At 39.7% G+C, this 14,369-nt stretch overlaps 1 protein-coding gene across 3 annotated transcripts; it reads right to left on the bottom strand.

Annotated features, from left to right (window-relative positions):
- Nucleotides 1-802: 802 nt before the first annotated feature.
- MORF4L2 (mortality factor 4 like 2) lies at nucleotides 803-13,287 on the bottom strand. 3 transcript variants are annotated; one of them, XM_081221309.1, is made up of 4 exons: nucleotides 13,207-13,287; nucleotides 10,364-10,452; nucleotides 3,709-3,812; nucleotides 803-2,357 (listed from the first exon to the last, which is right to left on the bottom strand). In XM_081221309.1, exon 4 carries the CDS (start codon nucleotides 2,331-2,333, stop codon nucleotides 1,467-1,469), a length of 867 nt encoding a protein of 288 aa, XP_081077435.1. In that variant the 5' UTR covers nucleotides 2,334-2,357; nucleotides 3,709-3,812; nucleotides 10,364-10,452; nucleotides 13,207-13,287; the 3' UTR covers nucleotides 803-1,466. The 3 variants fall into 3 exon arrangements, with proteins under 3 accessions (XP_081077435.1, XP_081077434.1, XP_081077436.1); XM_081221308.1 differs by lacking the exon at nucleotides 13,207-13,287 and adding an exon at nucleotides 11,879-11,986; XM_081221310.1 differs by lacking the exon at nucleotides 13,207-13,287 and adding an exon at nucleotides 11,617-11,836.
- Between the last annotated feature and the right edge of the window lie 1,082 nt (nucleotides 13,288-14,369).

Genomic DNA, 14,369 nt, shown 5'->3' with positions numbered 1-14,369 from the left:
TTTAAGTCACCCAGTCTGTGGATGACTCCTCTGCTGACAACTTGGGGAAAAAAATCTCTATTAAACTCAAATCATCCATTTTGGGTCTCATTTATTTCCTGCTGGGATCCTGACGGATCCAGTGGCATTATATGTGATACTTATTCTCATATTTGTTCTTAGTGTATTTTCCAAAATTTCTGCAGTAACCATGGAATATTTTTTCACTAAAGAAGTAAAAAAACACTGTCATGAAGCAAAACTTGGTTTGACTAGGGAATTTTCATGTAAGATGGATTTATAATCATAGGCGTCCAACACCATCCCTCTTCTCCACAGATACCCAACTCTAGGATTCTCAATCTTATGTCCAAGGGATTATAAAAGCATAGGGAACATGGCATAAATGCTGGAGCTGGGAAAGCTGCCATCCTTGGCCCCAAATCTGCAAGTATTTCTGATACAATACTGAAGGTGGCTGCCCATGCTTCCCCCGGTGGGAAAGAGCAAAGGTCTGCATAAATATAAGGGGCTGTTATAGTACCCATTAAATATCCTATTATACCAGCCCAACTCACAGAGGCAAGGAGCATGGGAGCAAAAGTGGCTCTTACAAGCAGCACTACGAAGCAATCCCACCCTGAGAAGCCACACAGAGGGGAGAAAAGGGAGACTGGCCCCGGGCAGGGTACACACCTTGTTGCCCCACCCAATAAAAGGAATTCTTTCACTAGGGGTCAGAACTCTCTCCTTTAATACCACCTAGATCTTTCCTGAGCCTGCCGACTTCTCAGCCTCAGTAACATTAAAGGCACACTGCAAATTTCTTGCTTTGAAATTTAGAAACAAATTTTATTTAAGATCTGAAATACAATTCCTAAAATATCAACTTCTCCAGAAAACCGTGGCTACACAATAATGCATTGCCTCTATCATGTTAGAACGTGCATTAGACTCAAATACAAAAACCATGAAACAAACCACCATCCTTCAACAATTTGAGCAAAGATAGAATGCCTAAGGAACAACATAGATGGACTTGCAGAGGATGGGCTGTTTTACTTCAAGCACCATAAAAAAAAGAGCACAAATGCATGGGTTTTCGGGTATATACATTAAGTTGAACCTTTGGCACTAGGAATCAGGGCATTTTTTTTCACGTAGCATTAACACATATTAGAAAACTGTGTAGTGTCAAAGGGATAGAACCACCAGCATTCAAGCAATGTTGTCAACTAGGCAATAAAATGTTCTACTGAATGTTTCTTCTTTGTCTAATTACTGCATACACTGGTAGCAACTTTGAAATGAGAAAAGGAGCTTGCACTCCTTTTATTTTCTGTTTAGAACAAAACAGAAAACAAAATGAAACATAAGCCCTGTTATACATTAACAATTTGAAAGAACATCAATTATACAAGAAAAAGACTAAGAACAAAAAGAGTGTTTACAGATACCAGACATAACAGTGAGTGGTCAGTAGACCCTCACAGGGCTTTGCGGTGGTACTCAGCGGAAGCCACTTTATAATCACTGGCAGTAAAGAGAGACGCAGCATTCTTTGCCAGATATTTTAGGAAATCATGCAAATAGCCCAACAATAATGCAAGGCTCTTCTCATCAAGGGGCGTGTATGCCAACATCGCTCCAATTCTTACAAATAATCTCAGTAGGTGTGGCGCCCCATAAACCTGGGACATCGGTGCATCAGGGTGAGCCAAGAGGATTTCGGCATACTGGGGCCTCTCAAATTTGTAGAGCAGCTGAGTGCCCAACATCACATTGAAATACTCTTTGATTCCTGCCACAACTTCATTAACTGCATACTCCTTATTATCAACATTTCCCTGCGATTTCTTGCAATTAGCATACTCTTCCAGAATGGCATCTACATTTTTCTTAGCAGGGAGTTGAAACAGCTGCTTCTGCCTGGTAACTAAGTCCCAGTCCTCAACAAGCCATGGTTTTAATTCTTCTGGAATCTTCACTTTAACTTCCATTCTATTCTTAAATGCCTCCTCACTTTCAACGGTGGGGTCTGCCCGGGCCCTTTTCTTCCGAGGTGGCTGAGGTGCTTCGCTGGTGCTGCCACCATCTCCGTTCCCAGGGGTCTTCTGTTTGTTCTTTCTTGTCTTCCTCACGGACCCTGAAGGGGGGTTCTCTGCAGAGCGACCCCCCCATCTGCCTGGGAGTGCTGCTTCCAGATTCTTCTGCTGGGGACCAGCTGTCTTCTTTCCCGAGGAGGCCCCTCTCATCTTACTTCTCTGCATGTTGCTTCTAGTTGGTTTTTTGAAGTTGTCTTCGTCTGCAGATTGTTGTCCACGAGTTTGAGAACCCTGCTTTCTGGAACTCATTCAACCCTGTTTTTATTCCAACCACTGTAATATATAAAGTATTTTACTTGGTTGTTTTCTATGGCGACCTTTAACACACCATGCTTCCTAAAAACCTATCAAAGCACAACACACGCTACTATCTTGGAATTTGGATTTCAAATCCTATTTCAGGGCCAACCAATTAACTGTAAGTGACTTTACTACCTCTCCTCTCTCTTTGATCCTCACTACCACCCACCCACTACTCTCAGCCCACCCAATCACTCATCAGACCTGCCCATAAATTAGCTTTTCAATGCCACTCAAAAGACAGGAATATAATTTTAGCGAAAGAATGAATTAAACTACAAAAGGCAGTGGAACTGAAACTCAAGACTTCTGAACAGGAAAATGACAAGATGAAAGAAACGAGAAAGATTAACTTAGGTGGCTGGAGGCAAAATGAGTAACAGCAAAGGTTTTTCTGTAAGTCCAGTAGGCCTGAACTAAGCTGATGACAGAGTCAAGAGAAACTGAATATAGAACTTGGTAAATGAAGGAGAGGGACGAGTCAAAGGTGCCTCCACAGTTTTAAGCCTGAGTAATTAATGAATTAATAAAAGCACTAATTTTTAATGGTTAGTTTGGAATCAGCAATAAAATAATAGGAAATAGGGTAATTCATCCATTCAGTTAGTCATCATACATTACTGCTTATCTGCTTCTGGACATGTACTATGCTAGGTGCTAGGGATTCGAATATCTAAAGTGACAATTATAAAACAACAAGGTTAGTCAAGTGATAATTATAGGCACAGAATATTTTCGGAGCAAACAAGAAATGCTACTGAACACCACTTTCAGCAATAGCTTGTTGGAGGAGATAATAAATTGGTGAGGGATAAAGTCAGTGATGACTCCCAGGGTTTTGAGAATGGGTGATTAGGTCACAGTATTATCACCAAATGAGACTGCATCTAGAGGAGGAGGAAATGGATTAGAGAGGAAAGTTCAGTACTAGATGTAGTAAGTATGAGGTATGAAGTTAAACAAATGACTTTAAAGCTTAGGTGAGAGGTCAAAACCAGAAATGGAGATTTGAGAGTAATCATCATACAGCTGGTAGTAGAAGAAAAACTGAACCAAGTACAGAATTCTGCAAAAACCTAAGAAACAATGGTATTTAAGGGGTGAGGAGAGAGAGAGAGAGAGAACAAATAAAACAAAAAGGTCAGAGCAGCCATATGAGAATTAGAAGAATGTTATTTTGGAAGCCAAAGTAGTTGAGAGTTTCAAGAAGGAAAAGAGATAATCTACACTGTAAAATACAGCAGAGAGGGTTCGTGAGATAAAGATGAAAAAACAGTGTTGTGATTCTTATGGTATGACAGATTAAACAAGTCCTTTGACTTACGTAATCCTCTTCCTTCTTTCCCTTCCAAAAACTCCTAGTGTTTTCCCAGATGGAATCTTACAGATCTTCTGGGATGTCTGGAGAGATGAGGTGGGAGACACAACCTAGAAAGGAAAGCAGACATCAGCAATGAAGATAAACTTTTCTGAAATACTGGGAAAAAATCTAATTTAAAAACATGTGGTTTACAATTGTGATATCAAGGAAAATACATGAGTTCTGCTGTTAGACATACTTCTACTTCAATAAGGCTCTGCCATTTATGGGTTGTGAGGCTCTGGGCAAGATATGTAAGCTCTCTTAGCCTGTTTTTTCATCTATGGAATGTAGCAAATTCCCCCTAGCCTTCACAGGTTCTTGTTAACAATTTCATAAATACGATGTGGCTGAAAAGCCAGCACGGTACCTTGCAGGAATACCTGCATATGTGAACATGGATACAAGGATGTTCACTGCAGTGGTGTTTGTAATACTGAAGAACTGGAAACAAATATTCTTCAACAGGGAAATGGTAATAGAAATTATTATGTATGCACACCATGGAAGAACATTCAAATGAATTAAACAGAGATCCACGTACTGACATGGAAAGATGTTCAATTATACACTATTAGGTAAATAAGCAAGTTGCATAATAATGTGTACAAGAGGATCCCACAGATAGCACAAGTGGAGAAATAACAATATTTTTGACAGTTTTTATGAACAGTGAGGTCCAATTTCTATGTTTTAAACTGATGTGTATAAAAATACATAGGAAAGTTGGGAATTCCCTGGTGGTCCAGTGGTTAAGACTCTGTGCTTCCAATGCAGGGGGCCTGGGTTCGATCCCTGGTCAGTGAACTAGATTCCACATGCCGCAACTAAGAGCCTGCATGTCGCAACTAAAAAGATGCCGCACACCGCGACTAAGACCCAGTGCAGCCAAATAAACAAATAAATATTAAAAAAAATACACAGGAAAGTAACTAGATGAATAAACACCACACCATTAAAGCCAGGGTAACCTCGGGAAAAGAACGAGATATGATGGTGGGCAAGCCTTAAACCAGGTTTCTCTGGTAACAATTTTAACCCACAGAAAAAAAGCCCTTTTGCCAATTGCTAGCCCTAAGATTATGTGGGCAGGTGTCAGGGAATCCCTGAAGAGGAAATGAAGTGAGAAATGCCAGAAAACTAGAGCTGTGAACCAGGGAAGCCAGTTATTGGCAAGAGAGGCCTGGGTTCTATCACTAAGCAAATGATATCCTCTGACAGAACACAAAGCTCTCAGCAGAAATCAGAACAAAGGTGCTCCTCAGAGAGCATCAAGATCTGTGAATATAGACACTGACCATGTGGGAATCAGAAACTTTCTGGCTGAGAGGGATATATAGACACATCCTGTGAAGGATCAGAGAGTGGCCGGTGTTTCATGGCATTATACTGTAAGCTACCAAGCTTACAAAGTGTTTCTAAAAAAAATTTATTGTGACTGGGACAGAGGGGACACAGTATGTGAGGATATCAGAGAATTAAGTTATGTAGGTGAAATCCAGAAAACCTACCTGGGGGCTAATAATGGGCAGACCTTCCACAAAACAGGGGTATAGTTAGAATAGCAACTAAAGAAAGCAGGATGACCCAGTGCCAGCCAGACTGTAAAACACACAGAAGTCGAGCCAGGCTGCATAGTAACTCTTTTGGAAGCCACACTGGTCATCAGCAATTCCTTAGTGAGGAACTTGAGAATGATCCCTGAACCTACTGTATGTCCTTGGCATTGATTACATATATTTATGCACAAGAAAATTACAACAAGGAATTCTACCTGGCTCTCATTAAGTGGGTGAGTTTCATCTTTCTCTACAAATTCTATTTTTCATAAAGTCCCAAGTTGAATGAAATACCTGACATGGTACAGAAAAATACCCACACGAGTCAAGATTTTTGCCTAGACTGAATAAAGCCAGGGAAGCAGCCCGAGAATTGTCTCAGTACCTTTATTTTCATCTGAGTATCCTACAGATCAAGCAACTATTACTACCTGGAGTAGGAAGCCAAATATCAAACGGAGGGAAGACCCATCCTTTTGATGTCTGGCTCCTACTTGTAATACAAATTTATGGAGTTTCATTAGGGTCACTATAGTTTGTACCTCCCTTCCTAGAAGCTTACATTACTCCATGGCTTGCTGGCAGACGTGCTGTGCATATTCATTAAAAACGTTAGCACTATATATTGCTTTGAGCTGTTTTAAACTTCAAATCTGCCAGTTTTTGACTTAATATCACGAAAGTCCCATTTCCTCTAGCCCACCTTTCACTCCCATCGCCAGTATCATACGAAGCCGTTAGTACTCCACAGCTTAGTATTTAAATGTTTCACGTGTTAGTTTTGCTTATGGAACTACATCATTAACCTCCATTTGCCATAGGCCTTGTGTAATATGTATCTTGTGCTTTTTGCAGTAGCGCTTAGGTCCCTGGTGGGTATGGTATACATTAGTGAATCAGTGAGGAGGTGATTCAACACATGGGGAAAATGGAAGCACAAATTAGGGACGACAGCCATCAAATATTTTTCCACTTGTTCCCTACAGGTCAGCTCTAGGGTATGCCAAGATATTGAGAAAACACATCCGTATGTTTGCCTTAGTTTTCTATCTTCAATTTCTGGGTAAATACTCGGAGGTAACCTCATCCTGGTATTAAATCAGATTTTCACTTAAAAAAACTTGCTATTACAACGGATCATTTCCCCATGTTAGTAAGGTTATAATATGCATACATCTTGAGAGCTGTAGGAGATCCACCAAATGGGCATACTTTAATTTACTTAACCACCCCCTTTCTGGAAAGTGACCCTCCCCCTCAATCTACCCTGTAAGTAAAATATCTTTTGCCCTCATTATTAAGATTCCCAGATGCAGATTTAGTAGGTTAAGAGGTAATATGTTGCCAAATTACTTTCCCCACAAGTTGTACCAATTTTCAACCTCACAACTCTGGTCGGCACCGGCTATCCAGCACTGTAAATCTTATAAGGAAAATGGGTGTATCTACTCAGCTTGTATTTTTTACTAGTGGTTTTGACATTTAAAAAATGTGTTTCCTGGCCAGTTATATTTTACTTGTCCTCTGCCCATTCATTTTGAGTTTGTTCTTAATGAGTTTAACATTTACAGTTGTTTATCAATTGTCATATTGGGCCAATATTTCCCCTAGTTTAGTGTCTGATAAGATTAAGATCTGTATGATAAAATATGTGGTTTTTTCCTTCCATTAAGCTTAAAAGATTAAGATGACATTTTAATGGATTTGTTTATATTTTAATTCCTTAATCCACCCAGAAATTATTTAAATTGTGAACTGAAAATCTATATTCCTCCCGCCCGAGTAATTAATTTTGTGGTAGTATTTGAGTAATAGTTCCTTTACGTAATTATAAATAGCAGAATATATAAAGATGTGGGCATTCTCCCCTTACCACCTCCCCTCCCCACCTCAATCCCAGAATGAGTGTGTATGCTTTCAAATCTTTTTACGTACACATTCACACAAAAACCTACCTTTAAAACTAAATGTCTGTTCATATTGTGAATATGTATCATGCATTTACTTGATTTGTCTTGACAAATGAGATACATATTGCTCCCCACCTTTTCTCACTTTATCATGGCCATCTATATCCACACATACCTAGCTCATTCTTTGTAATATCGGCCATCATTCTATAATCTCCACATAATGTAATTTAACTAGCCCCATATAAATGAACATTTAGGTTGTTTCCAATACTTCATTACTATAGAAATGCTGTAACAGACATCAGTGTACAGACATATTAGCATGTTAGGTAGTAAGTATTCAGGACATTCTCAGCAGTGGAACTGCGCAAAGGATCTGCTTATTTACGACTTTGATGACATAGAGGCAAATTAATTTGTAAAGAGCTGTTTTAATTTGTACTCCCAGCAAAAATGTTAAAGTTCATTCACCCACACCTTCAGCAACACTGGATAAACATCTTTCTGGGAAAAAAAATTGGGGGTCCAATCTAGTATGTAGTAAGATGTTTTTATTTGCGTTTGTGTGATATTGAGCATATCTTCAGACATTCATATGTATCTTTTTCTTATGTAAATATTTTGTCCTCCTTTCTACTAGGTTGTTTTGCCTCTTTTATTGACTTCTAATAATTAAATACTAAGGTTTTTTGGTATGTTGAAAATATTTTTTCCAAACTGTCATTTTTCTTCTAAGTGGGTCTCTCTCTGTGTATAAGAAACACAGATGTGTCAACAACCTTTTCCTTTGTGAACTTTGGCATGTCATGCTGGGAGAAAATGCTCCCAAATCAATATTCTAAATGACTTCCTATATTATTTCTCAGTATTTTTATAGTTTCTTCCAAATATGCAGCTAATTTTTCCTAGTATTAATTATTAGAGCCTATCCTTTCCCCACTGATTTGAATTGCTGATTTATAACATTCTAAATTCCTAGAGTTCTATGGGTCTTTTAAGGTACTCTCTTCCCAATGATTTTTGATTATTCAATTTTTAAAGGTATCACTGTTTCTAGGTCATCTGTCCTGTCACAGTGATGTCTGTTCTCACACCAGTATCAACACTGGTTTTATCATCATAGTTTAAAGATATAAATATTGCCCTGGGATAACACTTGTAAATGGGTTCCAAGGATATGTGATGCAGTATAATTTGAAACAGCAAAATACTGGAGTCAACCTAGAGGACTATCAATAGTGATTTGGCAAAACAAAATGTGGTTTATCCATTACATGGACTATAATGCTAGTTAAAGGAATGCCACTGTGAATGGAATCAGAACTCTATGAATGGACGTGAAGACATCCAAGACAATTTGTTGAATAAAAATAGCAAGTTGCAAAACAATACCTATAATGTGACACCATATTTATGTAAAAGAAAACACAAAGCAATATTTTATATGTATCCATATACATTTTTTAAACAGGTACATAATTAGAGATCTCAAAGGAAATAGAACTGATAATAGTGGTTAACTCTGGGGAGAGTAAGAGAATTGGAGGTATGAGAAAAGGAAACCTGGGCCTACTCTGTAATACTTTAGCTTTTTACATTACAAGGAGACTGATTCACATGATCAATTATGTGCCTAAAGATTTATATTAAAATACACAAATTTAAAATTCATAATGATTTTCTGATGTATTCTTATCCATGGTTCTAACACACAGCTAGACTTTTCAGTTAATTATCATTGTATGTCGTATACTTTGTAGGCATTCCATTTGAACTGGTTTCCTTCCCCCCTTCTAGGTTCTGCCCATCCTCAGAGGCCCTGGTCAAGGTCCTTTTCCTCCTTGAGGCTTTCTCCATTTCAGGCTACCTTGACCCTTGTCTTCTCTAAGCTGCTACTGGCCTAAGAGTACACCTCCCTCCCTTTCACCTTTAATCATTCTCCAAATGGCCTCCCGTAAAGGGGTTCTGTTGCATCTTTCCCACCAGGGAAGTGCCCTTCTCTGCAACCTAGCTTTCAGAAGAAAAAAAAGTAAAAAGGAAAATATCGTGACTCCATGGGAAAATAAAGCTGTCAAGAGACTGAAAAACCTTCCTTCATCTCCTCATGCAAGTGATGGGCCATTCAGGAATACAGATTCCAAATGCTGACATTTTTGTGTATGAATGTGTCACAAGTGAGTGTGAACAATATCTCCAACAGTTGGAATGAACCTTTAAATGCATATACACCATGTCAGTTACATTTACATAAATTCTGGATCTTGGAACACTTCCTTTATGTTTAACATATATTTTTTGAGTCTGAGACAAAAGGGGAATGATATAAAAGCTGTTAGCAGACTGAATATGGTTATGATTTGCTAGTTAAAATTAGAGCTCCTGGAAATTCCCTTATAAATAAATATGATCAACATACTCAATATCTTTCTAGATTGTTAGGGTAAGTCAGAAGTTATAATTTCAGAATTCAGTTCTAGTAGTAATTGCTGCTTCTGGAAAATCAGGAGAGAAACCAACAGTATTATTAATATTATTTTTTACAACTCCAAAAAGGTATCCACTGCTTTTATTAACATGTTTGTGCACATGTGCATGTGTGTGTAAAACAGGATGAAGCAGAAGGACTAAGAGTCATATTATTAAATCAAACACTTATATGTGCCAAACAATGTCCTGTAATTTTACATGTAATTCCCTCAACAATCCGATGAAGTAGGAACTGTTATTATCTTTATTTTACATATGAGGAAATTTGGAGACAAAGCTAGTAAGTATCTTGCCCAGGATCACACAGTAAGTGGCAGAGTCAGGATTTATATTCAGGAAGTCAGTATTTGCTCTTAACCACTAAATTATGTTGCATATGGGATGCCACAAATTAAAAAAAAAAGGACGTATGGAGCTAACTGTAGGGGATCAATTACAGTATCTTTTATCAAGGAATGTAAAACTATACAGCCCTCTGTTGTTTAGGCACTTTCTATACTGGAAGCACAAACAGACTTAGTTCCATCCTTCCTTTCTTAGAATGTAGAGTGCTTTCCTAGACAGGCGCTTATTAATCCTCAAAATATTCCTGGACAGTTAGGAAGGTTATGTGGAATTATATTGTTTGCAAACTGAGGCCAGGAGAAGGGAGTCACTTACCCAAGATTCTGTAATCAGGGATGTTCTGCAATCAGGATCAGATCTTCTGATCCTCACTATTCAGCAAACTTAGTTTCTCTGATGGTAGCCTAGAAGGTCAAACAAGGGGACAGGAAAGGACATAAAATAAAAAGATATGAGACGAACGTTTTCTTTTCCATCAATGCGTTTTATCACACACAAAGGACACCAAAGCTGATAAATAATGTACAAGTGTTTTTTTTTTCCTTTCTTGTGGTTACATTTTCAAATTTACCTTATTGTACATTTACCTTGATTTTTGATAAAGTAATTTGTTTTTGTTTTTTTAAAGTACTTTTTATCAAGGATAATTTCAAATGGATAAAAACGTAGGGGGAATAATAGTATAAACCTATGCGAATGTATAATCCAGCTTCAACAATTACCAACTGAAGGCCATCTTGTTTTATCTATAACCCCACCCACTGCTCCCCCCCACTCCGTTTTTTTCATGCTCACTGAAGAGCTGACTTTCTGTATTTTATTATGGAAAATTTCAAACATATACCAAGGTAGACAGAATAATATAAGGAATCCCATATGGCCATCACTCAGCTTAAACGATTAACTTAGGGCCAATTTTGTTTCATCTATACCCCTCCCCACTTCCCCCTACCGCTGAGCTTATTTTGAAGCAAATCCTAGGTATCAACGTATTTTGAAGCCAATCCGAGACATTTTATTATTTAATCCATATTTTCGTATATTATCTCTACAAGCTAAAGACAATTTGAAAACATAACCACAATACCATTACAACGTCTAAAACATCGTCATTAATTCCTTAAAAAACATCAAATATCGAATCCGTCTTCAAAATTTCCCGATGCGTGTTAAACATTTTTTTTTTTATAGTTGGTGTGTCCGAATCAGGATCCAAACAAGGCCTACTCCTCGCATGCGGTTCACCTCCAGCTCGCTCTCATTCTCCATCTCTCCCCACCCCCACGCCGCTTTTTTTTTTAAACTTTTCAATATGGAAAATTCCAATCCCCACTATTTTGAGGTAATTCCCAAATAAATTATTTCATCGGTAAAGACTGATACGTCTCTCTTATATCTCGAATTTCTTCTAGGGAAGGGGGTGATGAGCAGGAAAAGCACTGTAATGAACGACTTTACATAATTTTATGTTTTTTCTCATTCTATTACCCGGGTTTTTCTCTCCACAATAATAGCTAATATCTTCCGGAGCCAGGCTTCGTATTAAGTAATTATACGTACTACATTACCTCGCTTTCGTATATTACACGCACTAATATACAGCACACGCCTCGGAGGCACACGTCTCTGAGGTAGATACTATTATTATCACCACTTTACAAACATGGAAACCGAGACGCAGAAAGAACAGCAGCCAGCCCAAGCTGGGCGTTGGCGAGTAGGAATTTGAATCTAGCTCTGCCAGATTGTAAAGCCATTAGTTAATCTTGCCTATATACGCGACGATAAGAGGAAATCGTCAACCCTTTCTCCCCACCCCCACCCCGAAACCTGAAACGAGAATCCAGCTCTTTCCAGCAGCCGACGTGTGATCACTGCCGACCCTCCAACCGCCATAGTAAAGCCAGGTTTCTCTGGCAACTGATATCCATAGGCAGACACGTCACCCTGGAGGCGGGTTTATGTCCTCCAGCCAGTCACAATAGAACATTCTAAGTTTTAGAATGTTCTATAACCAAATGATTGGACGAAGCCTACCACGTCAACAGTGACACTTCGCCGCAGTAAAGGCGGGTGCTAGCAGCCTGCTTCTTCACGGTTAAGGCTTGAAGCAAACCAATAACCTTCCTCCTTTAGTGTGGGCTCTGGCCAATGATGTTCGCCCTCTTAGGTTCTTAGCCCGCCCTCCAAAAGCGCGACAGGAGTTGGGTCATAAGTCTATAGGGCAGGGTGTTCACGTGGCCTACTTTCACGACCCAGAGTTCCCCAGACCAGAGTTTTTTTTTTTTTTTTTTCCCTGCAGGGAGGCATTATGGGTTTTTTTTTTTCCACTGGGAAAGGAAGTGTCTACGTGGCCTGCGGAAACAGGATGGGCGGAAATGAGCTAAGGTTCCCGCGAGTGGGGAAGCGCTAGGTCAAATCTGGGGCCACGCCCCCGAACCTGTTGCACAACTCTTGGAGGAAAAAAAAATAAGGTAGAGTGGGGGTTTTGATGTGTGTGCGAGTTGGGGTGCGGGGAGGCGCTGCGGGCGCGCAGTGTCAGGGCGTCTGCGCGCAGGCGAGCCCACGTGGCCTTGGTGTTGGCGTGTGCGTGAACGCCAGGCCTCGTGGCGCTGGAGGGAGCTGGTGTGCGCAGGCGTGCGCCCCTAGCGTTGGGGCTGGTGTGTGTCCCGAAGCGGGTGCATGTGCGTGTGTGCGCGCGTAGGTGCGCGCGCTCTACGGATCATTTTCTACTTTTGTGTATGTTTGAAAATTATTCTCAGGAAAAGGAAAATTAAGTAATTAAGGCAAGGCGACCGTAAGTGAGATAAAGGGTCTTAGCTAGAAATATTTTGGTGTCCCCTATCGATTTAATTTTAGACCCTAAAAATACACTTTCTTCCCACGTCTTTCTCCACGTCAAAATCCTGTTCTAAACCGTAGCCCTCCAGCGGTGAAGAGCGAAACCCTCCCATTCTCACATTAGCAATTCCAAGAAGCAGCTTCTTTGCTGTTCCCTAATAGCCTCCTCCCCCAACCCCCGCTCCCTCCGCCCTCCCCTCTCCAAGTTGCTTCCAATTCTCCTGGCACAAACAATTTTCTGCTGAGAATATCTATATACGACAGACTTCCCCTCCACCGGGGACTCCGCATTTCTGTGGGGGCTGAGGTTCTCCTACCTTTTTGTCCTGATCTCCAGGCAGAGTGCTCGTCAGGCAAGTACGCACTCTTAATTTTCCAGAAAGTTCTCTGGGTGAGGTTTATACCTTTTGAGTTTGCCACTAGATGCCGCCAAATTCCAGCAAAGGATTGGCTGTTTGGTCCCTGGAATTATGGGATCCCCCCTTTTCTGATTTGTTGAACTCTCCAATCTATAGAGATCATATATATCTTTCATTGCTAGGGAAAAATCAAATTAACTTCTGTTACTAGCCCTACAAGGCAGGGGACTATGGCCCTTGATTCAAATGTTTTACCTCATTTCTTTCCTTCTTTCCTCCTTAAAAAAATCATCCCCCCATCTCTCTCTTCTTTCCTACTTGCCTTTTGAGGGTGGGGGGGTCAGAAATGATAAGTGACCCCAGGCACTCATGCTGATGAGATTCTAACCCTTTCTGTGGCGTTAAGATTTTCTCTTCAAATGCCGCCCCCTACAAAAGGAAAATATAGATGGCTGTTTTGTCAGTAAAGACGTTTCTCTTTATTGGACTTGGACCCTGGTATTGAAAACTGATCTTTTTACTTTTGAAATTTCGATTAGATATGTGTGTTTTCACCCTGTTTTCTGTAGTGGTCCTGTAAAACTATTATGTTTTAGGAGTCAGAGGCCTAATTTTAAACCCCATTCCACACTTACTAGTTCTGAGAACCTGGGATTAATGTTCTGTGATCCTCAGTTTTTTTCATGCTTTCTATATTTTAGATGCTGTGTCATATCATTCACATGGATATTCTTTTATTCTTCACAAAATCCTTATTAGATGCATACTAATAAATGAATGTCAAACAACAAAAGTTATACCTCTTTCAGTTATAGATCTTACACATGTGTGCATGCATGCACGTGTGTGCTCATGAACACACACACACAAGCACACACCCAGAAAGGGCAGGATTTAGAGCAGAAGTTCTCAAAGTGTTTCCCAGACACACCAATAACATCATTATCACCTTTTGGGAAGTTGTCAGAAATTTAGATTCTCACCTCCAACCTAATTAATCAGAAATTCTAGGAGTAGGTAGGGTTTGGCTGTCTGTTATAACAAACTGTTCTGGTGATCCCAATGTACACTGAAGTTAAAAGCACTGCTTTGGAGGGCAGAAATACAATGCTTATTTTTGT

The sequence above is a fragment of the Mesoplodon bidens genome (assembly GCF_964165515.1).
Source record: "Mesoplodon bidens genome assembly, chromosome: X".
NCBI classification, from domain to species: Eukaryota; Metazoa; Chordata; class Mammalia; order Artiodactyla; family Ziphiidae; genus Mesoplodon; species Mesoplodon bidens.
The sequence above is the reverse complement of the archived record's forward strand: the minus strand, read 5'-3'. Positions and strand labels throughout refer to the sequence as shown.

Bases quoted from the DNA above. Each gene is read 5' to 3' on its own strand.
- MORF4L2 (XM_081221309.1), bottom strand. From the start codon at position 2,333: ATGAGTTCCAGAAAGCAGGGTTCTCAAACTCGTGGACAACAATCTGCA.